Raw genomic sequence first — 26550 nt, 5'->3', positions numbered from 1 at the left:
TTATTTTCAACCTCAATCATCAAATTAATCTGTGAAACACACTATATTCTTTATACATTCTATATATATGTATTATACTTTAGGTTTTTTATATAGATAACTGTATTTTTGTTCATGTTATTTCTCAAACACTGTTTTAAGTTTAGTTTTTAAGTTTAGTTAATCATTTATTAATTATATCACAAAATGCTATAATAAATTTTTTTAAAATCTATTTTTGTCTTAGTTGAGCTATTCAGAGAAAAATATGGACATTTCATCTCTCATCTGTCATGTCATCATTCTTTTATATCTGTTTTAATCACTGTCTCGGTCCTTCTTACTCTTCATCTTTCTTTTTGCCATTCTCTGATGACCTGTCATGCTCTGAATACGGACATAGTGGTGCTTACCCCATCCGTTCATTCATTCATCATTGTACTTAATGAGCGTTTTAGACTTACGGCTACACCAAGAGTACTTAAGGTTTGAGTAATACTCACTCACAGTGGCAGGAGCAGCAATACAGACAGATCTGCCCACAGCACAGACGCTTCTTCTGTAAAAGTACCATATTTGTCAATCACACAGAGGCGTGACCATTTCTAAATGGATTACAAATGTGCAAAAGTAGTCACGTTCACAGTCTAAAAAGCTTTTATTAGTCCAGAGGGACTTTTCTTATGATGAACAGCCTACTTTTCAGAAAGACTGCCTATGTGTATCAGTCTGTGGTTTTGTGCTTCAAGAGTTGAAAACTTGCAACCGAAAAAGTCCCCAAATATTTCAGTAAAAGTGTATGACTCCCCTGGGCGAAAGTTTCCACAGCAAATGACTTTCTTCTAAAACTCCTCAAGGACCAAAGTGAATTGGCTTTATGTGACGCAGGGTGGATAGCTGAATGGAGAAGGAACCGGCGCTCAATATAACTGATAAGAATCTTGACAGCTTTAAAAAGTATGAGCTATAAAATATAATTAAGGTGAAAAGCACGTCGGGCAAAGGTGAAGGGACATCTAACTGCAGATCATATATATTCAAGCAATTCCCTGTGTCATTTGCAAGTACAAGAAAGTACTATACTGTATAAAAGACTCTGAGGTCCTGCGATTATTTTCAAGGAAAGTGGCAGGGCAATATTATAGGATTTTTAACTTAAAGATCAGCTTCAGACTTTTCAGAATTTACCATAAAAATGTTGGGATCTTGTCAAAGAATTTATCTGAAAAATAAAATAAAATAAAACAAAATAATAAAATAAAATTTAGTTGTTTCATTGAATTTACTTGATAGTTTAAAAAATTATGCAGTTTATGCAAGGGAATGTTGGAAAAATAAATACATAAAATAAAATAAAATAAAATAAAATAAAATAAAATAAAATTTAGTTGTTTCATTGAATTTTCTTGACATTTTAAAAAATTATGCAGTTTATGCAAGGGAATGTTGGGGGGAAAAATAAATAAATAAAATAAAATAAAATAAAATAAAATAAAATAGTTTCATTGAATTTACTTGATAGTTTAAAAAATTATGCAGTTTATGTAAAGGAATGTTGGGAAAAAATTAAATAAAAAATTAATTAAAAAAAATAAAATTTAGTTGTTTAATTGAATTTACTTATGCAGTTTAATTATGCAGTTTATGCAATGGAATGTTGGAAAATAAATAAATAAATACATAAATAAATACATAAATAAATAAATAAATAAAATAAAATAAAAGGTAGTTGTTTAATTGAATTTACTTATGCAGTTTAATTATGCAGTTTATGCAATGGAATGTTGGAGAATAAATAAAATAAAATAAAATAAAATAAAATAAAATAAAATAAAATAAAATAAAATAAAACAGTTGTTTAATTGAATTTACTTATGCAGTGTAATTATGCAGTTTATGCAATGGAATGTTGGAAAATAAATAAATAAATAAATAAATAAATAAATAAATAAAATAAAATTTAGTTGTTTTGTTGAATTTACTTGACAGTTTAAAAAATTATGCAGTTTATGCAAAGGAATGTTGGGAAAAAATTAAATAAAAAATAAATAAATAAAATAAAATAAAATTTAGTTGTTTTGTTGAATTTACTTGACAGTTTAAAAAATTATGCAGTTTATGCAAAGGAATGTTGGGAAAAAATTAAATAAAAAATAAATAAATAAAATAAAATAAAATTTAGTTGTTTTGTTGAATTTACTTGACAGTTTAAAAAATTATGCAGTTTATGCAAAGGAATGTTGGGAAAAAATTAAATAAAAAATAAATAAATAAAATAAAATAAAATTTAGTTGTTTAATTCAATTTACTTATGCAGTTTATGCAATGGAATGTTGGAAAATAAAATAAAATAAAATAAAATAAAATAAAATAAAATAAAATAAAATAAAATGTAGTTGTTTCGTTGAATTTACTTGACAGTTAAAAAAATTATGCAGTTTATGCAAGGGAGTGTTGGGGGAAAAAATTAAAAATAAAATAAAATAAAATAAAATAAAATATGAGAAAACAGATAAAGAAACAGGGTCAGATTTATTGAATGAAAAATAATAAACTGTGTCTAAAATCTCAGGCCTCAGATTGACAATAACAGGTAATGGAGCAGCGGTTCTTCACTAAAAACTCTGTTAAATAAATGAAGTCCTAAAAAGCCTTTATCCTTTTTATGGGTTTTAGTAATTTGACCGTTACAAACTACAACACTGGTCCCATTAAAGTGTCTTATTATCCTGCAGCCAAGAAGTGTCTTAACTGCATTGCTCATTATCCATTTAATACAGTTATAGAAGAGCAGCCCAAATTGAGACTACAATAAAGTAAGCACAGACAGTACGACATATACATGCACATAAAATAATGACACCACAAAAAAGCACATCCAAAATAGGAGGAAGACAAAAACAGAAATAGAGTCTGAGGCTTCAGTGCGTGCACTGATTAACTCCAGCTCTTCTGAGGTCAGTAAGGGTTTTGTGCTCTGTAACACTGAGGACCAGAGACCGCTCAGTGCACAAGCCCATTATTCCATCCAATTAAAACTCCATGAGCTGCATCTGCCTCTAAGACCTCTAACATTTTACATCTCTGGTTCAACTTAAACCCAAGGGTTGGAGATAAAGATAAATGCAAGGAGTGATATAAGACAAGAGATGTTGTTTGCAAACAAGTGCTGGTGTTGCCTCTGGAAGAAAAGCTACTGCGGTCATAATCATTTCAGAGATAAGACTAAATTCATCCATCATGACTGTCCTGAGTGTATGATAAGCACATTCCTTTGTGGCAGCGAACAAACAACATAGGACCCTATTGACTTTGACTAAGGATTAGTTCACTTCAGAATTAAAATTTCCTGATAATTTACTAACCCCCATGTCATCCAAGATGTTTATGTCTTTCTTTCTTCAGTCGAAAAGAAATTAAGGTTTTTGAGGAAAACATTCCAGCATTTTTCAATGGTTACCAATGGTTTGAAGGTTTAAGTTTCAATGCAGTTTCAAAGGACTCTACATTATCCCAGACGAGAAATAAGGGTGTTATCTAGCAAAATGATCAGTCATTTTCTAAAAAAAAATATATACTTTTTATACAAATGCTCATCTTGCACTGCTCTGTGATGCACCACGCATTACGTAATCACGTTGGAAAGGTCACGCGTGACGTAGGCGGAAGTACCGATCCAGTGTCTACAAAGCGAACATGCAAAGACTAAGTCAAATGCCCTTTACAAACAAAAAGGGAAAACAACGATGTCGGACGATTTTGAAGTTGGAGGCGAAAATGAGATAGGTACTTCCGCCTATGTCACGTGTGACCTTCTCAACGTGATTACGTAATGTGTGGCACATCGCAGAGCTAGTGCAAGACGAGCGTTTGTGGTTAAAAGTATATACATTTTTATTTTTTTTAGAAAATGACCAATCGTTTTGCTAGATAAGACCCTTATTCCTCGTCTGGGATCGTGAAGAGCCCTTTGAAGTTGCACTGAAACTGCAATTTGGACCTTCAACCCGTTGAACCTCACTAAAATGTTTTCCTCAAAAACCTTAATTTCTTTTCGAATGAAGAAAGAAAGACATAAACATCTTGAATGACATGGGGGTGAGCAAATTATCAGGAAATTTTAATTCTGAAATGAACTAATCCTTTAATTACATTTTCAAAAGAATTTGAGCTTGGCTGTAGTTAAATTATGAGTAGCTTCCCCACTGCAATAACAGAAAGTATTTTAACATCAAAATCTGACTCTGTTATGCAATATGTCATTGAATGACTGGCAAAGTCAATTTGTGATTTCTGATTTGAAAGTCTCCAAACAGGAAATTTGATCCAAATTCTGGGTCTCTCAATTGAATGGAACACAGCATTAATATTTATGAAGTCCAGTAATTCCAAGATGGATCACTTCCTGCACCTCCTGCTTTGAACAAAAAAGGATTTGTTGCCAATACCAATTTATACCTCTTTTCTGACAGAATGGTATATATATATATGGGGCTGCACATATTGAAAGCAACCTCTCTACAAACCCCCTGGCCTTACATCCATCTCATGGGACCTGTTGGGAAATGGATGGTTCATCCACCTGGTTCCATTGATCTGTGCATTTGTGTTTTTCTGCTTGTGTGTGTCTATATCGGGGTGTCGGGTCAGGGGTTCATCTGCTGCTAACACTATAATAACACAATCACTCTGAGTGATCCAACCGGACTATTTGGATGAAAGCTATTTTTTTTTCACTCTGAAGTGGTGGCTCACACTCAAGAGGGCTTACCTGCCAATTTTACAGTGAAGGTTCATATAGCGACCACAGCAGTAAAGCTACAAAAAGGACAAAAATATGCCAAAAAACACTATAAAAATACTTCATGTTGCACACAAAATACTTCACTTTTCATGTTGATGCATGGAAATTACCGGTGTAAAGATTCATCAAAATGACTCCTTTTGTGTTTCAAAGAAATTACGGAAGCCCTGAACCGCATGGTGAAAAATAAAGAAGAAAACTTATGGTGGGGAGGAAAAAAAGAGAAAACTTATCTTGTTATTTTGACATAAGTCGTTATTTCGAGATATTAAGTCGTTATTTCAACATAATATCTCGTTATTTCGACATTAGTCGTTATTTTGAGATATTAAGTCCTTATTTTGACATATCTCGTTATTTCGACATAAGTAGTTGTTATTTTGAGATATTAAGTCCTTATTTTGACATAACTCGTTATTATATATCAAGTTTAATAAAAGACGCGCAAAATCCAACGGATTCAGTGGCGCAACAGTAGCGAGTTGGCTTGCAATCCGCAATCCAGGTTCGAATCCGCCGAGCTCACTCTTCTCTATTTTCCCATCACATATCACATCAGAAAGGTATTTACAGTCAAACCAAAATTTATTCAGACACCTTGACCATTTCATCCATTAATACAGTTTATTCACTATAGTTTAAAAAAAATGTAATAAAATATGACAAGATCTCAGAGTTAAACTTTGTCAGAAAAAATTAATCTTAATTATGTCAGATAACACTTAAGCAAAACATGGTCAGGTCAAAGTGTCTGAATAATTTTTGGTTTCAAATTTTTATCAATTTCACTGGTAGTCCACTGTATGAAGAATTTTTGGGTATAATATGTCACAGTTTACTTTATTTTGCTATCGTTAGTGTCCTGCACCCACTAGTAAAAATATATCAAAAATATAAAAAATGTCTGAATAATTTTTGGTTTGACTGTATTTTCAATAAAAATGAAAATAATGTTCTAAAAGTGGAAATAAACTGCCTAACGAGTGTTTAATAATATTAAAAGTATTTATTGGGTAGGGTAGGGGAAAGTGTTGGGTGGGTTTTTATTCTATTCTATTTACACCATGTTACACCTGCTGCGCCACTGAAGACGTTGGATCTCGCGCATCTTTTATTAAACTTGATATATAATAATGACTTATGTTGAAATAACGAGTTATGTAGAAATATGTGGAAATAATGACTTAATATCTCGAAATAACAAGTTATTATGTTGAAATAACAAGTTATTATGTTGAAATAACGACTTATGTCGAAATAAAGAGATTATTTCGGTAGCATTATTTTACCTCCCCACCATAAGTTTTCTTTTTCTTTTTTTTACAACAATGCGGTTCAGGGCTTCCATGAGAAATAAGAGTTTAAAGGTTTAGGGTGAATAAATGATAACAGAAAACTATCCCTTTAAAGTACATTAGTGTTCAAAAGTCTGGGGCTAGTGAGATTTTTTAAAGTTTTGATAGAAGTCTCTTATGCTCACCAAGGCTGCATCTACTTGATCAAAAATAAATTTCAGCATCATTACTCCAGTCTTTAGTGTCACATGATTCTTCATAAATCATTCTAATATGCTGATTTGGTGCTCAAGAAACGTTTCTTATTTTTATCAATGTTGAAAACAGTTGTGCTGATTAATATTTGTGTGGAAACCGTAATACATTTTTCAGTATTCTTAGATGAATTGAAAGTTCAAAAGAAATATAAATCATTTATAACAATTTACAAGTCTTTACTGTCCCTTTTGATCAAAATAATGCCTCTGCTGAATAAAAGTATTCATTTCTTTCTTACTGACCCCAAACATTTGATCAGTAGTGTATAACTTTATCATATATGTTCCATGATAAATGCAGCTGCTTTTTATGTTTGTGAACCCCCACATCAGCACTGGGGTATTATAAACACAGCTTCCTGCCAAACTTCCGTCCAGAAATCCTTCTCACATCTCTCTTCTGAACAGACATATGGCCTGAAGATAAAACATCCAACACTCTCTCCACAGAGCGTATCTGGATCGACCTCCCTTTAAACTGCATTCTCCTCTCAATCCCATCATGATTCCACAAAGCAAGCTGCCAGCTTGAAAAGAGCTTAAAACTTTCTCTGACGCCACATAATAATGATATTCACCTCAAATTGTGGCAAAAAAAAAAAAAACGAACAATAGAATAAACGCAAGATGTCTGGGCACACTGTATTATTCAACAGGAGAATAGCTGAAGAGAAAGAACAAAAAAAAAGTTGACTTTAATAATTCTTTATCCATCTTTTCCATGCACAAACACACTTGACAGAAGTGCTAAAATGAAAGCAGGTAGAGGTAAAACCAGCTTGATGCTTTAGAAACCATATACAAACATGTTCTATCAATCAACAACCATCGGGTTTATGGGGTGCCTGTTGGATAGTGGGCAAAGAAAGAATGGTACATCCTGGTAGGGACTTTTCATTGACTTTTATTGTGTTTACACCGAGTTATATATTCACAGAGTCACCGAATGATATATTCGAACCCCTAACCTTACCCGTAATCCAAACCATCACAGAAACCTTTTTGCATTTACATGAATACATTATGAAGTCTGTTTACTAAGCTGCTTTCCTCATGGGCCCCACTGGCTGCTGCTCACAATGTAGGTAAAATTTGATACAAAAGACTAAAAGCAACAAAGAAAAACTTATATTTTTGAAAAGTGAAAATCAAAATTAACACGTCAAAGAGTTGTGGAACAATTAATGCATGAAATGAGAGAGAAAGATGGACTAAGGGAGTGTGAAAAACTCTCAACAGTGAGACAGAGGTCACGGTAAAACAAATTAAGGGAAAAGCGCTAAAAATTGATAAAATGAAAGAATGTGGGTAAAATAGGCATAAATTGTACCTTTAGTCCTCCACACTCCGCTGCAGACCCTCTGTCCACACCCGTAATGTAGATACCCAGAGAGTATTCAGCCCCTCCACGGATCATGAGACCCAGAGAACGGCCGTCATCCAGCACCAAATTTACCTGTGAAGAGGAAGGCATTGTCTGATTGATGGCTAAATCAAATGAATGAATTTCACACTTTGTTAAAATGCATTTAACATCATTTTGTCTGCATTTTGCGAATCGAATCGGTGAACCGGAGCGCCAAAGTCACATTATTTCAGCAGTTTAGCCGTTTGATAGGAGATCCGAATCACTAATTCGATTCGTAAAGCTCCGAAGCAGTGTTTTGAAATCGGCCCATTGCTATATTGTTGAAAAGTCGTTATTTTGTTTTTTTGGCACACAAAATGTATTCTCATCGCTTTATAATATTAAGGTAGAACCACTGTACTCACATGAACTGTTTTAAATATGTTTTTAGTACCTTTATGGATCTTGAGATCGGATTTAATCAAAAATATCTTAATTTGTGTTCCGAACATGAATGAAGGCCTTAGGGGTGTAGAACGACATGATGTTGAGTAATAAATGACATTATTTTCATTTTTGGGTGAACTAACCCTTCAAGGTTTATACATGCTAGTTTTCATGATAGTTTTCATTACTACTGGAGCTGCCAGTTTGCTATGTTTCAAATGATTATTAAACAGCAGGCACAAACTATGCAAAAGCGCCAGCCCTTCCGGCACACTCAGTGTCCGAATTCACTCACTCATTTTCATTCACTCCTTCAAGTGGACTATATTAGTGGACTAATGTAGGGAATAGCGATTGAGGGTATAGGGGGCGATTTCGAACACAGCACAGGTTTCTAGTATGATTGTCATGGTTCCTCATTGTTTCATTGATTACACACACCTGTTCCTCATTTTGATCCTTGGTTAGTTTTGTATATAATTCCCACAAAACTAACCATTCAGTCATTGTCTGTATGCACACTGTTTCGTTTACCTTCATTTGTGTATATCGCTCTTTTGTTTTATTTAATAAAGTAACTGCAGCATTTAGATGAGCTTCATATGCCTCCTCTCCTTCAGCTTGAAATGTTACCAGTTTGTGCCCTATTTCTTTAAAACACATGATTTAACATGTTATGATGCAATCACAATTAGACATTTTGAAGTGTGCCATAAGTTTCCAAATACATTACACAGGCTGCTTCACACACACAAACAAATCTCTGAAATGTGGCATTGACATTACAGTGTGACAAGGAAATTAAAATATTTTCCAACCACAATGTGTTGTTACAATTCACCTCTCAAATCTAGAGCACCCATTACTGTAACGTACAACAATAATTCCCGACTCTAACAACCCATGCGCCTTAGCGAATGGCAGATCTGCTGAACCAGCAGAAGGACTAATATGACTCCCACGACCTCTTCACAAAGGCAACAATAGGTCTGTGATTAGAATGCATTATAGAATCCCCGCAGAGCCAATCAAACGGGGTCACCGGAGCGCCTGTGAGATCAATGCCTCTCGTCTTTTCCAAACGCCAGCACCCACCAAAAGCATCTGTCGCCCACTAGCATGCTGCTTAAAGGTTAGTACTAGCCATCCCTGAAAGGTCAAGGTGGCGTAGGGCCATACTGCGTTTTGTGTGTGTCATTGTTCATAATGCCAGACATTTATAAATGTCTCTCCCATGAATGGCTCCTTATATTTATTTTTATTCTTCTTTAGAAGGCTGCTACAGGCTAAATAGATTTCGGCTTCCAACAGAGCTTTCTACGCAACTTTTGTTTCAGTACCGAGAATTTGTCAGAATTACCCTGCAAATTGCTTCACCGCGATGTGAGACCAAGAGTGAGCAGGGTAGTAAATCAGGGCGGACCGATGGAGATTTCTGCTGCGCTGTGCAGTACTGATGAAGCTGGCATGCCACGCTAGCGCTCCCGCTTCCAACGGCCGCGGGGCTCGGAAAAAGAGCGCGTGCTCTCCAATAGCCTTGGCAGATTTACACCTGGATGAACAGCTCATAAAACTCTCCCTATAATCACATTTAACAAATTCTGGCACACAGGTGAGAGTACAAAAAAATATAAAGGTGAGGAATAGTGCTAGGGTAAATTTGAGGAGCGGGCAGAAAAAGGTTCTCGCATTTAAAACGAGCCAAAATTGACAATATACAGTGATTGATTGCTTAATTTGTCTGACTAACAGTGTGTGCTCACACTTCACAGTTCCTTAGGCAAATAATGACGTGCAAACAAAACAATTTTTTTCCCCCTCACCCTTCATTGATTTATTTAATTCATAGTTTAAAATTCATAACAGGGCACCTGCGTACAACTGCAGACGTCTTAGTCTGGTTCAGCTCTGATGGAAACTGAGTAACTGTGGAACAGACTCTTGTATTTGCTGCCTCTTAATGTTTCATACATATTCAATAATTGTCTGAAAAAAAGACACCTAGCCCAAAACACTAATCCACCAGTTTGGATTTGCTCCTAATAGACAGTATTGTTCTAAATGGAAATGCATCTGCGTCAAGGGTTTATCAGCCGAGTACACATTGTGTATGTTTACCAGAAAGACTTCTGTAAAATGCAAATCGAACACACACCACACAAATTCACACACACATCTTGTTGCTACTGTTTTTTTTAACTCAATCAAATCAAAGTAGCACAAAACGCTTATCTGAAATACCAAAAAACATCCCAGGTGAACCAAATCAGGGCTAGTTTATAAATCCCTGTCTTAAAGCGCTATTGCCCATTAGCTAGCGGAGATGATCACAGATAGTTTAGCCCAGAGTGGATAAAAGATGACTTATAGAAAAGGGCAGCGGTCCAATGGCACTATGGTTATCATCAGCTGGCACAAATAAGATAAAGAGCTTCGGTTTACAGAAATAATAGCATGAACAGCGTTTCATGAAAGACAAGGCAAATTCTTCATTCGCTCCTCTCTTACGCACCAGTGAAAACTCATTTCTGCACTCAACCTATACAGGAGCAGAGCACTTAAAACGACAACCATTTATTGAAGCTGGTGAGCTGTAAACAATGCGGCTTTAACATTGAGTTTTTGAAGGCTCTTGCACATGCAAATGATCAGATGTTCTCCATCCATACTGTATTTCAAACACTATGTAACTATCGCCCACACCGTTTTTTTTTTTTTTTTTTTTTAATCTTCAGGGACAACACTTCTTTATGAACAACTACTGTTCAAAAGTTTGGAATTTATCAAAAGTGACAGTGTCGACTCACAATGTTACAAAAGATTTCTATTTAAATAAATACTGTTCTTTTGAACTTTCTATTAATCAAAGAATCATGACAAAATATGTTTGTCATGGTTTCCAAAAGGGTTAGTTCACCCAAAAATGAAAATTCTGTCATTAATTACTCACCCTCATGTCGTTCCAAACCACTTTCGTTCATCTTCAGAACACAAATGAAGACCTTTTTGGTGAAATCTGAGAGCTTTCTGTCCCTCCATTGACAGCTAAAGTACATGACTACCATTTTGATGCTTCAAAAAGTCCATACGAATCCATTTGAATTGAGCAGTTTAATCCAAAATTTCTGAAGAGACGTTTTAGATTGAATTTGGCTTTTATTCACATATAAACATTCATCAACTCACACATCAGTTGTGGTAAACAGAAGCTCAAGCATGTTTGCTTGATGCGTGAGAACCAAAGAGGATCATTCTCATGTGTTACGCAGCATGTTTGAGCTTCCGGAAGAGGTTTGTTCTCGCGCATCAAGCAAGTTCGTTTGAGCTTTTGTTTAAGTTTGCTGATCAATGTTTATATGTCAATAAAAACCTAAATTAAAACTGTCCATCATATAAAGCGATCGAGTCTCTTCAGAAAATTTTGACTAAATTGCTCAATTCATATGGATTAAATCTTTTTTGTGAATTTTTTGAAGCATAGCTGTCTATGGAGGGACAGAAAGCTCTCAGATTTCATTAAAAAGAACTTCATTTGTGTTCCAAAAATGAACGAAGGTCATACAGGTTTGGAACAACACGAGAGTGATCTAATAACAGAATTTTCATTTTTGGGTGAACTAACCCTTTAAGCATCACAACTGTTTTCAACATTGATAATAATAATAATAAAAAAATGTTTCTTGAGCAGCAAATCAGCATATTAGAATGATTTCTGAAGGATCATGTGACACTGAAGTCTGGAGTAAAACAGTCACATCACAGGAATAAACTATTAAAATGATTTATTCCTGTGATTTATTTGTGATTTATTTATTTATTTATTTGTGATGTTAGTTATTTTAAATTGTAATTTTTTTTTTACAATATTACTGTTTTACTATATTTTTAATCAAATAAATACAGCCTTGGTGAGCACTTCTTTCAAAAACATGAAAATATCATAAAGACCCTATACAAGGTCCCTTTCAAGGAAAATCTGTTCACTCGGTGGCCATATTTGCAACGCCTCCGGGCAGCTATTTTGGGCATTCAAGACCAAGTCCTATCTATTTGAATTTGAAATCTCAAAAACTGCTTGCTGAACTCAGCAACAATATCTAACATGAACTGACCCATAAATGTTGTTTGTTATGCTCAAATAGCGTTAAAAAAAGCTTATTTTTCAGGCTAGACGAGCAATGCGCATGTGCAGTCCTAAGCGCGAGTCTCAGATTTCTATGGGAACCGGAGCTTCTAACAGCAGCTGCAGTGATGCAATGACTTTACCAATCAGTGATTGGCTCTTTTACTCAGAAGGCGGGACGTATTCCGCCATATTGCGCATTGCAGTTTCTCCTATTCCCAAGTAATAGGTGTGAGCAGTCTTTCTATATCTATAGTCTTTGCCCCAAACTTTTAAACAGTAGCTTAGCTGCTATTATCTTAATCAGAATTTGATCATATCCTCACTATATAAGCATCATGTAATTACATTAAACTGATTGCTATAACTCGATTAAGGATTGCTATAAATGTGAGCCTTTACCTTCTTCTCATCGCCGTCCTGCAGAAGTTGCATGTGGCTGCGGCCCTGACTGTTAGACCTGCGCAGAGTGGCGCTGCGATGCTCAGCCAGCAGGTCAGGTGGTGGGGACACACTGCGCCCCTGTGGATCCACCCAGGTGTAGACATGATTTGTGATATAGCCACCTGGGATACGGCCTACAGAACGCACTGACATAGAGAGCTTTTTGCTGCCCTTCAGCACCTGTGAGAGAGAGAGAGAGAGACAGTGACAGAGAGAAGAAGAGGTGCAATCAGTCCAGCGTGTCTGCTAAGCGATAAAAGGCAGAGGCAGTTATGGGAATGTCAAGATATTCATGTGAAAATGCTAACATTTCCACTCCATATGATAAAGAGTTCCATCAATACTCAAGCCGCACACAACAAACATAGTGTTGAAGAAGCTACCTGGAAACTGACGCTTACCAAGCTACAAGCTGCACATAATTTTAAAGCAGTTAAACACTACAAAAAACAGCTAAATAAATACATGAAAGCTATTTAAAGAGGAAGTATCTTTAAAAATAATAAATAAATAAATAATATCTGATGAAATAAGAACGAGAGCAGTATTTATCCAGCACAAAACAAACAATAAGGATCTTTAAGATTTTTAACTTGCAAACATAAGCAGATTTTGATTCATCCCAGTAAATTGAATCTCTTGATTCAGTTCACCAATATGACTTAGATTCAAATAGGTTCAGATTCATTGAATAATATACAATAAATGCAACTAATAACTTAAAATTATTCTAAAACAGTGATGAACAGGAGAATTTAACTTAATATTTTGTAAAATAAGATGTAGGCATGAATGAACTGGTGAATCATTTGAATTAACTAAAATGAATCAGACTTTCCAATGCTACATACACCTGCTACTGGTTAGAAAAAAACAAATACTTCAGTAGTATTTTCAGTAGCTCTTTTTTTAAAATAACATAGCTAAGCTAGCAGCCTTACTTCTTTAAGTTAGTCCCTAACACTGCTAAAACACATGGGCAGGTCTCTTCACAGAGACGTACAACACAGAGAAACATGGTGCGGAGATGAAAGTCCCTGTGGCGTTTGCCTCATTGGCCTCTGATGGTCTGCTATGCTCACTATCACTCCACAGAACAAGTCTACAGCAACTGGCACTGCATGACGCCACAAATTCAGCTGAGTGTGAAATGACACCATTCTCTCCTAAAACACACACACACAAAGATACACTAAGCTGCCATTAAACGCACACATCCCAATGCAACCCCAGAACTTACAATTGGGCTGAACTCAGAGAACTTCCTGTTCTCAGGGTGGCTTCACAGTATCTACTTCCCATGCAGCTCAGCCTCCCTCGCAATGCACTTCAGAAACGGTTTGTGTCCGCAGGCGTGCACTGTTGCGTATCTCTGACCTAGTTCTGCTGAATGTTTATTGAGTTATTTAAGTTGCAAAATACAGTGGTCCAGATTTGAAGTGTAACAAAATAAAACTGCTTATTCGTGAGTCACTCGCTCCGTTGAAAATAAACACCAATGGTGCTTCGTTAATCCCCAGAAATGTTTCAAAGCCCAAAGTTTGGATTTATTTAGGAGTTAATCTGGTCCGTAAGCATCTAGTTTCCTTTCTTTCCTGGGCCGGGATTTGCCTGGGTTGTGTAAATGAGCGACAAGTTGTTTTTTGGGATAGAGGAAAGCAGAGCAAAGACAAATAAAATGCAGACACATTGGAATGAACAGAAAATAAAAAAATATGAGATAGCGAAAAGATGAAAGACAGAACACAAATTCCTTGAAGGGATACAGTAGTTCACCCAAAAATGAAAATTCTGTTTTCTCAACCTCATGCTGTTCCAAATCTGTATGACCAAGCCTTTCTTATTGGAACACAAAAAGGGAAATTTTAAAGAACTGTACTGGATGCTCTTTTCCATGAATTCATAATAAATGCAGACTAACAGTTTCAAGCTTTGAAAATGACATGAACTCAACGGCCCTGTCCCAAATGGAACCCTAAGTCCTCACGAGTCCACACTTTCTTGACGTAATACTGCTTTGACTGTCAGATAGAAGTCTGCTGCGGTGCTCGCTTCAGTGCGGACTCGGCTTTCCATAGAAAGCAATGAGATTACCACATTCAAGGTCCAGAAAAGCAGTAAAAACATAGGCAACTTGACTACAGTGGTTTAATCTTAAGCCCGGAACACACCAAGCCGACGCCGTTGAACTAGTGGCAACGAAAACAGACTGTGGGGTTGCCTCACATCGCCAGCGTCTGGGTCCAAAGTTGCCCTGACACACCAAACCGACGCTCGACGGCCAAGTAGCATGTCCGTTCTGCGCCTTCGTAAGAAGAAATGCCTTTCAGTACCAGCAGGTGGCAGTAGCTGAACAGCCAATCAGAATGATCAGATGGCCCGACTGACTGACGAGCTCCGACGCCGATTCAACATGTCGAATCGGCTGAAAAAAAGCAGACGAGGACCAACTTCAGCCAACAGTGCGAAACACACTGAGAAAACTTAGTCGGCCGACAATATCACAATATCCCAAATGTGATTTTTAACCAAGGATACGGGACGTGTCCGGGAGTCGCCTTTTAATGGCGTCATATGCGTGTTACCCTCGGTTTCCGGTTTTATTTTGTAGAAAACATGGAAACACCAAAGACGCTTTAATATATTACATGTTTTATTAGACAAGGGAACAACTGTTATTACGAATTATTGTTATATAGCTCAACATGTTTAGTCTTATTGATTAAAACTCGTTTTCTTGATTTTCCAAGAGTACCATGCTTTTACCATGCCTCAGAGAAAAACACTATTTTGTCATAATTTTCTCCATCATACAATACATTTTAAAATTAATTGCATGCCATTTATCAACACAAGCCACCCAGCATTTATTAATATGAACGCACAGAGTAACGTCATAACATCATTTTCAACACAGTGAAATGTATCTAATATGATAAAACAGCGCTGTGTTACCTCATACGCTTGACCGGAAGAAGCGAAAGCGGCGACTGCAGCATAATAAAAGTTTCTCTGCTCTCGAGCCATGTGTCGTGTTCGTCTCTCATTAGCAATTGCTCCGGCTCTGCTTCATACTACAGTAACGTTCATAATCTCATCCATGAATATGATTTCTGCCCGAGTCCCGTCCCGATTCTTTTCCATGGCTGTGAGGTGAAGACGACATTTCCCAAGATTCCGCGCTCAAACTCGGCGTCATCAAGCTACGCCTTTGTTCTGAATAGGTGACCTCTAGCGGCGAAAATCAACATACTGCAGCTTTAATGTTATGAAGTGACGAGAATACTTTTTCTGAAAACAAAACAAAAATAACGACTTTATTCAACAAATTCGTCTTTCCTCTGTCATTCTCCTACGCTGTTTACATTGCAGCGCTTCCAGGTTTTTTACGTCAGAACACCGGCTCACTGTAGTCACGTTGACTATTTTAATATGTCTTTACTACTTTTCTGGACCTTGAATGTGGTAATTTCGTTGCTTTCTATGGAGGATAAAAAACCTCTCGGATTTCATCAAAAATATCTTAATTTGTGTTCCGAAGATGAACGAAGGTCTTACGGGTTTGGAACGACTTGAGTGTGAAAAATTAATGACAGAAATGTCATTTTTGGGTGAACCCTTTAATTGTAATTGCGTGGAAAAACAACAACAACTAGTACATTCTTTAAAATGTTTCCTTTTATGTTCCACATAAGAAATAAAGTGATACAGGTATGGAACCACATAAGGGTGAGTAAATGATTTTCGTTTTTGGGTGAACTACTCCTTTAAGAGACTACAGGAGAAGATAAAAAACAGCTTTGTCCCTGCTGTGAATACTAACAAATAAAAGAGCGCCTGGTAGTGAGATTCTTAATGCACCATCGCTGCTCTAAAGTGCTGACTGTGACACTGTCTGATGGAGTGTGTCAACAAATGAGTGGAGTAACGGAATACAGTTGGATGAGAGAGAGAGAGAGAGAGAGATGGAGGGATGGAGAAAGACAGCAAGCAAGCAGCTTATCATATGATATGCTACAATGTCACCTTAGGAAAGCCAATAACGCCAATAATGTGGAAAAATGCATTAATAGCCCCAAGCAAGAGCAGAAGGACATAATTAGAAAGTTTCATGCTGCTGAAAAAAGAAGGGAAATGTTGGATTTAGCTCATCTAGAAGACTTAAACATTTGCAACCCATTTTACTTCCATAAGGTGACGTTCAGAAGGTGGAGCAACACAGCACAACAATGAACTAGCATTAAACATTCATGTTGACCTTAAGGTCGGCATGAAACAGAACTTGTCTTTTCTTCCCTATTATGACATATATATGAATGAAACAGCTTCTCGTACAAGAACAAATGTAGGCCTGGACTTGATTTGTCCATCGGGAATTGATTGGCTCGTTGCAGTTTGCTTTTGATAAATCATTTATAATAAATACTGCGATGCTGCATAAAAAATAAGAATGTTCCATTTTGATTTCATGTTGACTTTAAAGGCCATGAACACTTAAAGCTAATTGCTCCAAGTCATTTCAGATCTGAGCCTGATGGCCCAACCAATTCACATGAAACCCAGAGTGCACACACACTGAGCTGCCAGGCATTCTGTTTATTTACTGTCATTTCCAATGGGACCGATAAAGCATCCGAGAGCAGAATGAGAAATCAAGTCGTAAATGCCGAATGTTTGAGCGCGTGATGCTCAGTGTTCGCTGACCATCTGGCACGGATACTGAAGCAAACAGAAAACGCATACATAAACAGACAATCTGCAATTGTTGCTTTGAATTAGCATAACAAAAAGGGGCCAATTAGATGATCACAAAGGGTAATTGGGTCTGGTTAGCAGTGCCGTGTGCTCAGAATGCGTTTATGAGATTACGCAGACGTGCTTGGAAGGGGCGCGGGAGACATTTGCATGTGATTGAGCGATTCTGGATGAAAACCAGGAGGACAATGAATCTAAAATATTTAAGAATCAATGTAGTACAATTAGTTCTTGAACTCACATATAGCGCATTTTGTGTAGGTGTGTTTATTATTTTTTTTTCAAGCAACTAGTATGTGTAGGTGTTCATTTGTGAACAATAGTAATCTGTATATCATACCAACAGATATACAGCTCTTTCATACAGTGAGTTATGATCTTTGAACAATTTACACTACCATAAGGAAGGGTAAGGTTTTTAATGTTTAAAAAAAAAAAAAAAAAAAATTGACCAAGGCTGCAATTATTTGATCAAAAATACAGTAAAATAGTAGTAAAGATTAATTTCAAGTAACTCTGTCAGACATTTCTCCTAAAACTCCTTACAAGATAAAAAGGTAGATTTAAATTTTATATTTATTACAGCTATAAAACTAATATGAATAGCGCAGCTGCGATAATTTGGTTTCAAAAGAATTCAATGAGAAAAGTTTGAGTTTATATTGAAATCTATAACTTTTGATTGCAGATTTGACACATGAGATTACTAGGATGTTTCTAAGGACAAAAATATCTTACCATTAGTCTTACCATTAAAAGTTTCCATTAGCTCTCCATTTAATCTCTTTTTCAAATGTTCTTCACACTAGTTATCTCAGAGTTAAGGCCACTTTTAACCCTGGGTTAAGCAAAGTTTCATACTCTAGGCTTTTCACACTGTGTTAACCCCAGGTTATTATCATTCTAAACCCAGATTTTAATCCCGTGTAGTGGAACAATTTACAATTGTAATTTAGAAGTAGAGCTAGCATCGCTTTTTGTTAAGAAATCCTATTCTTAAGCAGGGTTAGCACCACTTTTGCAGTGTTTACCCTGCATTGCACTGATCTTGATCAGTGTGCGATGTTATAATGTTACGGCTAGGTGCTTAGCAACCAACAGCCAATTGCGTTCCTCATATTGACATGTTTTGGGCAGTCATGGAATGCCATGTGTGTCATTTTAGGGAAATATTTCAAATGGTGATAAAAACATATCAGTTGGAGTGAAGAAGAGACTGTTTTATTCTTTATAGTCTGTAAAGTATAGTCTTTATTATCTTTATAGTCTGTAAATGTCCATTAAGGAAAAACGATAGTACAGTCGGCAATATATAATACAAGGATGCTAGAGCCTTAAATGTAAACAGGTTGCATGCTGCGTTCGTCCAATCAGTGCTGACACTGCAAATAGAGAACATTAACCCAGGGTTTAGGTATGTACAGCATAAAATGTCAGCTTATGAATATCTAGGATTAATTGTTAACCCCAGGTAAATTATGAGCAGTGTGAAATGTGATAACCCAGTGTTCCAGTGTAGCTTTTGGTTTCTTCTAGAGCTCTGTGCTTATCTGGAGACTCTATGTAGTTGCTCTCGCACTACTCTGAAACTCTCTCTAGGTTGCCGTAGCTGTCCAGCAGAGCTCCTCGACTAGCAGGAATCTCCTCCTGGATGAGTCAGTAAGATGAGAAGATGGCGGAGCTGCAAATGCTGTTTTAAAAGGAGATTCCTTCTGGTCAGCTACACCAACCTAGAGAGAGAGTCACTGAATACTGCGAGAGCAGCTACATACAGTCTCCAGATCAGCACAGCTCTAGAAGAAACCAAAAGCTACACCACTCAGTCTTTGGCCAGTGTAGTGTATCTGATCAACACTCTTGCCAACAATGTGCTCCAGATGCTGGATATACAGGCGTCCCAGCTACACCACATGGAGTCGTCCATCAACCACATCTCACAGACAGTGGACATCCATAAAGAGAAGGTGGCCAGGCAAGAGATTGGCATCCTCACCACCACTAGTCAATCCTGAGAGTCCTGAACGCTAGATCCGCAAACCCATTGACTACAGTCTGCTGGATGACATAGGCCATGGCGTAAAGGTCAACGCCCAGAATATGAAAGCAGGTTCAGACTCAGAAACACCCAGTTCTCCAGGCCCAGGCAAAGAAACACTGGGGCGGCACTACCCTTACCGGACGCTCGAGCTTGTGTGTCCACCCATCGTCCCTAACGACTGTGTGCCTTGAATAGGTAAAAGCCTGTGGCTTTTAGTGAGTTCCTGGGGTGTAAGTCCCTAGGTGCCGTAATCGAAAAAAAACAAAAACAATTCTATTCTTTTGAACTATTTCTTTAGATTAAGTTGATCCTGTTTTGCCGGCAACCGTTCGGTCACACATGCTGTCTGCAAACTGTACTTCAGCCTAATGTTTTGGGCTTTGTAAATATGCAAACTAAGCACCGCTGGGGAAAGTAAATTAAAAGGAAAGTAACATGTTTCAGTGTGATTCAAAACTCATTTTAAAATGTAACTAATTAGAGTGCAACATTTCAAGAAAAAGTAATATGCTAAGTTACCTTTGATTTCCTTTATTAAAGGGTTAGTTCACCCAAAAATGAAAATTTGGTCATTAATTACTCACCCTCATGTTGTTCCACACCTGTAAGACCTTCGTTCATCTTCAGAACACAAATTAAGATATTTTTGATAAAATCCGAAGGCCTTCATTGTCAGCAAGACAATAAACACTTTTAGATGCCCAGAAAGCTTCTAAGACCTATTTAAAACAGTTCATGTGACTACAGTGGTTCAGCCTTAATGTTATGAAGCGACGAGAATACTTTTTGTACACCAAAAAAACAAAATAACGTCTTTATTCAACAATATCTAGTGATGGGTGATTTCAAAACACTGCCTTCATGAAGCTTCAAAGCTTTATGAATTTTTTGTTTCAAATCAGTGGTGCGGAGCGTGTGTATGAATCTGCCAAAGTCAGCCCCACCAGCGGTGAACCATTGAAATTTCAAAACACTTATGACGTAATGAAGCCTCGTTTACTGAAATCACGTGACCTTTGGAACAGTTTGACTGGACCACTGATTTGAAAGATTCGTAAAGCTTCGAAGCTTCATGAAGCAGTGTTTTAAAATCGGCCATTACTAGATATTGTTGAATAAAGTCATTATTAAAAGTATTCTCAGCTCACTTCATAACATTAAGGTTGAACCACTGTAGTCACATGAACTGTTTTAAATACGTCTTTAGTGGCTTTCTGGGCATCTAAAAAGTGTTAATTATCTTGCTGTCAATGCAGGCCTCACTGAGCCATCGGATTTTATCAAAAATATCTTAATTAGTGTTCCGAAGATGAACGAAGGCCTTACAGGTGTGGAACGACATGAGGGTGAGTAATTAATGACAGAATTTTCATTTTTGGGGGAACTAACCCTTTAAAACGCAATGCTCAAATTGCAGGCATTTTCATTTTACATTGGAAGTGCATGCTATGACAAGAAGGGCTAGTACTGTAAAAAAGATGCTGTCTAGGAAGAAAGATTGATACTAAAGAGGTCTTATTTTCCAATGGGAAATATAAAAGTAAGATACAGAGTCACAAAATGCCACCTGATTCTCTCTATTTTTGCCTCCACACTGACCACTGACTGCCCATGACTCTGTGTTCCCCTAAGGCAGTACTGCATAAGCAAAATCTCATCTGCCAAAGCAATAACAAAACAATTCTCTCATTTAGTCCCCTTAATGAGGGGACTCTGAGATCAAACACACAAAGTGCAATTTTAATAACAGTTCAAAACACTGAAGGATATGAATTATGCTCAAAATGAAACCGTATAAAATGGCAGATTTTGTCAGAAATGTCCAGCTGGAGAAGGGACAAATGTTTTTAGGCAGCAGGGTTCTGATATAGTTTGACAGCTCTGGACAGCACTGACATCTTTCACCAGTTCTGTCCATGAGCTGTGGCATCTTATGCTGAAGGGATCGATCGGACTACGACAAGCTGCTACCGCAAAACATTTCTCGCTCTCTCTACCCTTCTTTCCCATTTATCAGCCTTCCCCTGCTTTCCAACTTCTTGTTCTCTTCTCTCATTCTTATTTATGAGTTATATAGCAGGAGACGCCACCACATGGGATGACGAGGGATAGAAAGGGAAAGAGAGGAGGAGAGAAAGAAAGCGCTTGACTTAAGGGCAGATTTTGTGCTTGAATCGGGGGGAGATTAAGGGAGATTTTTCACTCTTTGACTGAAACATGTGAGAATACTTTAAGAGGTTTTGCAAACAACAAAAACAGACAAAGCATGGTGGGACATACAAATATACTACTAACAAACAACAGTATCATCTCTCCGGGCTTGTTGAAGACATCTATGTCAGGGAGATTTGTTTCAGCTAAATCAAAGCTGACAGGAGACCAGATAAACATACTAATGCTCTCCTCAAAATGCAAAAACAGCTCGAATCAGACTCTCAAATGCATGCAAATACTGTATGAAGCCTGTCAAAGCACATTTCTTAATCTGTATTTTTGTCTCGTTTTCCATTGAAAACCATCTAAATATCCTTAAAACAAGATCAATTTACTGAAGAAGAAAAACTGCAAAAGATATTAAGACTTGACAAGCCTGATGACTGTAATGTCTTGAGAAATGAAATTTGAATGAGATTGGAGAACTAGTTTATATGCTGAAGAACCAGTACAGTCGAATGTAACATCCCTAGAGAGGTTCATTCTTGGTTCAGGTGACATTCTATTCTGTATGTTACTGTTGCCCCATCTCCTGTAATCAACTTCACCCAGCCACCACTAGTGCTGTCACGCTAAAGGTGATCTGCTCTCCCCAACGGACCGTAGCATGGATCCTTGTTCCTATATGTCAGAGCAAATGCTTTTAGAGACCCACAAAGCAACAAATCTACAAGTATACAGACTTACAGCAATGAAACTTATATGTATAACTTTTATACAACATTATAAAAGCACTTAAAACACCATGCATTCATAGGAAAATTTGTTTTGTGTGAGATACACAATCTTCCTTCCCACTGGCTCAGTTTCAGATCAAAAATGCATAACAAGAAAAGACAGTAATTACAACAGGGGGGATGTAGTCCTGTTGGGCAAACGCAAATAAGATTTCTTCTCTGAGATCTTATTATTGTGTTGGCAAACGGTGCCACCGGCAGCGCTCGCCAGTGCTGTATTATACATGTGGTTATGGAGTGATATCTGATTTTCTCTCTGCCTGGAAGTAAGGGAAAGATGAAGAAATTGAGAAAGAAATAAATAGAAAAAATATCCACGTCTATGACCTGTTCTCCATTTGCTCCCAGACCTCCGGTTTGTATTTGCTTCTATGGTGAATGGTGTCAGAATAGAAAAATAACAGAATTTTCATTTAATGGCGAAGTCTATAATTTTCCTCATTTTAAAGGGGACCTATAATGCCCCTTTTACAAGATGTAATATAAGTCTCTGATGTCCCCAGAATGTGTCTGTGAAGTTTCAGCTCAAAATACCCCACAGATCATCTATTATAGCTTGTCAAATTTGTGTCTCTTGCAAATGAGCTGCTGCTCCCGACCCCCTTTCCAGAAGAGGGTGGAGCTTTAACAGCTCGTGCTTTGGTTGCTCAACAACAACAAAGCTGGAGAATCTCACACAGCCAAAATGATGATTGTCAGTAACGGTGTTCAGCCTTACATTGTTCAAACCGGATTCGGACACTGATGGAGAGACTCAGGAAGAAGTCACAACTTTTAGAATGCATTTGGACATTTCTGAATCATTAGTAGATAAATTTATGTAGTTGCTGTGGAGTTGATTCAACTCATTGACTAGCATGTGCCGACATGGTAATCTTTTGTGCAAATCCAGCATTAAATTGACCCTCGTTTATGAAGAAGTCCAGCATAAAATGACGGCATGGTAACAACACTCTACTACAACAACTCTTCCTCTTCTCTAAAGTAGCCCAACATGGCCTCACCCCCTTTGTTGCGTGTTCCCGGGGGCAGGGTTTATGTAAATTTTGGGGTTTGTGATGTCACCAACCCGGGAAGAAGCTCAGTGTAGTCCCTACCAGCCATTTGTTGTAGTCCTTAAAAAGCGATTTCTGTAAAAGAAAATATCTCCCTTTGCATTGAACTTTGAGCGTCGTAACTTTGCAGATGTTGTTTATGCTCAAACAGCAAAATTACATATTAACTAAAGTTAGTGAAATCATAATCAAGGACCCCTTTTAAAAAATATATTTTTTACTCACAATTTCCACAATATTTCAGAAATTTGAAAAAGTATATTCATTAAAAAAATAAAATAAAAACAAAATGTTTTAATTTTACAAAAAAAGGATTGCATACATGATTAATCATGCTACCTCATATATCCAAGTTTTCTAAGACCGTGAAAACTCTGCATGGTTTTTCAATGAAAACAAAAAAAACAAAAAACAAAAAAAACATTGAGGTGGTAATTTAAAATAAGAAATATCTTGACGTTTTGTTTTGTATCTCAACCACTGGTGTAAAATTTTGCTGGGACAATGTTTAATCACTATCATTTATCACAATGCAATATGTCTCACAAAAATATAGCTCAAATAAAAGATACCGTTTTTCAGTCTATAACAGCTTGACAGCTTTCCACAGTTCAGTTCACCTCTCTGTTCCCCAGCCCTTGCTGCACAGGTTACCTCAGTTAATTATTTGTGCTCTGCTTGTGCTGGTAAGATAGAGAGTGACCCAAGGACCATACCGCAAGTTTGTGTGAATGGCTAGCTGGGAAGAGCTGTTGACCCTGAGCTCAAAACCATCCATCTCCTCTACCGAGACTGGAGAGGGAACACTGAGGCATGAAACTCTTTCTTTATTACGGAAAAAGTGTAGTTAATCACTCTGTTTCCTAATAAGATGAGGAGCGGAAGAGAAGAGAGCAGAAAAACAGTGATTTTGATAACACTTAAATCACAGCAATAGCACGAATCAGACTGAGTGTTTATCATCGCTGCCTTGAGCAGCCATACACCACTTCTCAAGGGCCTAAACTTCTCAAAGGAGAATCCGAACATACTACTCTGTTGCCGTACTGTTTTTCGCATTTGTTTTTCACTATATAGTAGGGAAGTATTCGATTTTGGATGCAGTGACTGTTTACAACTGTGACCAGAAGAAGAAGAAGGACAAGAACAAGAACAACAACAACAACAACAACAACAAGAACTGATTATTACTATTATTAACAAGCAGCTTGTGGTTTGAAAAATATAAAAAGTTTAAGAAGTATTAAAAAATTAAACAACAATAAAAAAAAATGATTACTTGTGTATGTGTGTTTACATACATATATATATATTATATATATATATATATATACACACACACATACACAAGTAATAATGTAATACACACACAGTAGTGTAATATAACACACATGTATGCACACAAGTAATAATAGTTTATATATATAAACTATTATTACTTGTGTGCATACTTGTGTGTATATTACACTACTGTGTGTATTACATTATTACTTGTGTATGTGTATATATATATATATATATATATATATATATATATATATATATATATATATATATACACACACACACACACACAAGTAATAATAGTTATATATTAATTATAATAATTATATATTATATAATTTATAATAAAATACAAAAGAAAAAAGAAAAAAATACATACAACGCTACATATGTTTGGTCCCTGTCAACTTCTCTCTTTCTCTTTTCTTACATTTGTTGAATTGTGATGCTGTTCTTTAATGCATTGAATCGTGATCTGATTTTCGGCATCCTCTGAGGGAGGTGTATGAATTTAGAGTTTGTTTTTATGTGTGTGTGTATCACGACAGAGATGAAGTGTTGCCTCTGGATCTATACTGCCACAGGCTGCTTTCTCTGGTACGTTCAGTGGTCACCTGCGCGTAAAATTAACTCCACCACCTGGGTCTCCGCTAGAAGGGATGCTTACCTACAAAACACACACACACAAAGTAGCATGACCCAACACAATGATGCAAACAGTAGCTATGCAGGAGTGCCAGCAATGTAACATCTGCGTGCTTAATATTAGTTGGTTTTATCAAACATCAAGGAGAATTTTTTAAATATTGCATGATCATTACAGATTAAAAAAATGTTTTTTTTAAAATGCTGTGGCACAAAACACTCATTCAAATGTTCAAGCGACTCACTGCCTGTTCAGTCACAGTTTTGCTTTAAAAAAAAAAAAAAAAAACATGCTTTGTATTACAACTACTACTACTAATAATAAAATGTCAGAATAACTAACCACAAGGTCTCAGATGTAAGTATATACATAGACTAAATAAGAAGGCACCATCTGTGTGGTCTGCATAACTGATGCTTGAACTTCTGAAAAAGCAGCAGCAAAGTATTCATGCAACTCTGTGATTCCTGACTGAATTACATACAACACGTTCGGAGAGGCGAAAAGACAGACATGTTCTGTTGTTTGGTCTCCATGGTGAGATTTCAGCATACTCCACCACATTATGATTAAAATTCTCAGATGGGTTTAGCATGGTCTAGTTAGCCCCTGCTGGTTAATGACAAAACTACACCATCTGGCAGCAAAAAGTATCATCTTCCATTGACAGCCATTCAGAATTAGTTGTGTATTCTGACTTAATACATTTTCAGATATTTAATATATTATACATTCACATATTTTGCAAACAAAATTAATTTATTTCAAATTAATATAAATTTCAAAATTAAAGTGCCACTATTATGCGATTTTAAAGGTTCCTAATTTTTTTTTAACTCTTCTACAATAGGTTTGCATGCATCCAAGTTCAAAAAACACTTTAATTCTCTCATAATACACATTGCACATCACCTCATTTCTCAAAGAGTCTGAAAACTGTTTGTTCAAAGATTTAGTTGCTCTAAACTCATCCTTACCAAGAGCCTACTCTGCTCTGATTGGTCATATGGCCCAATCTTTTGTGATTGGTCTACCGTTTACAGTGCGTGCGTGTTGGACGAAACGCCTGTTACCATATCTGAATTTCAGCTCTGGAGGTTTTTCTCAGCACTTGGTACACAGTG

The 26550-nt window shown here is 36.6% G+C and overlaps 1 protein-coding gene across 2 annotated transcripts in view; it reads right to left on the bottom strand.

The window, feature by feature from the left end:
* LOC127525508 (whirlin-like) overlaps window positions 1-12873 on the bottom strand; it is a 59802-nt gene extending 46929 nt beyond the window's left edge. For both annotated transcript variants that reach the window (XM_051918096.1, XM_051918097.1), the window contains exons 1-2: window positions 12656-12873; window positions 7666-7791 (exon numbers count right to left, since the gene is read on the bottom strand). In XM_051918096.1, coding sequence (XP_051774056.1) covers window positions 7666-7791; window positions 12656-12850 — 321 coding nt within the window. In that variant the 5' untranslated portion in view covers window positions 12851-12873. The remainder of the gene's footprint in view (window positions 1-7665; window positions 7792-12655) is intronic.
* Between the last annotated feature and the right edge of the window lie 13677 nt (window positions 12874-26550).

This window comes from Ctenopharyngodon idella, chromosome 13, assembly GCF_019924925.1.
Source record: "Ctenopharyngodon idella isolate HZGC_01 chromosome 13, HZGC01, whole genome shotgun sequence".
Taxonomy (NCBI): domain Eukaryota; kingdom Metazoa; phylum Chordata; class Actinopteri; order Cypriniformes; family Xenocyprididae; genus Ctenopharyngodon; species Ctenopharyngodon idella.
Note: the sequence above shows the minus strand (reverse complement) of the source record. Positions and strands in the feature narration are given on the sequence as shown.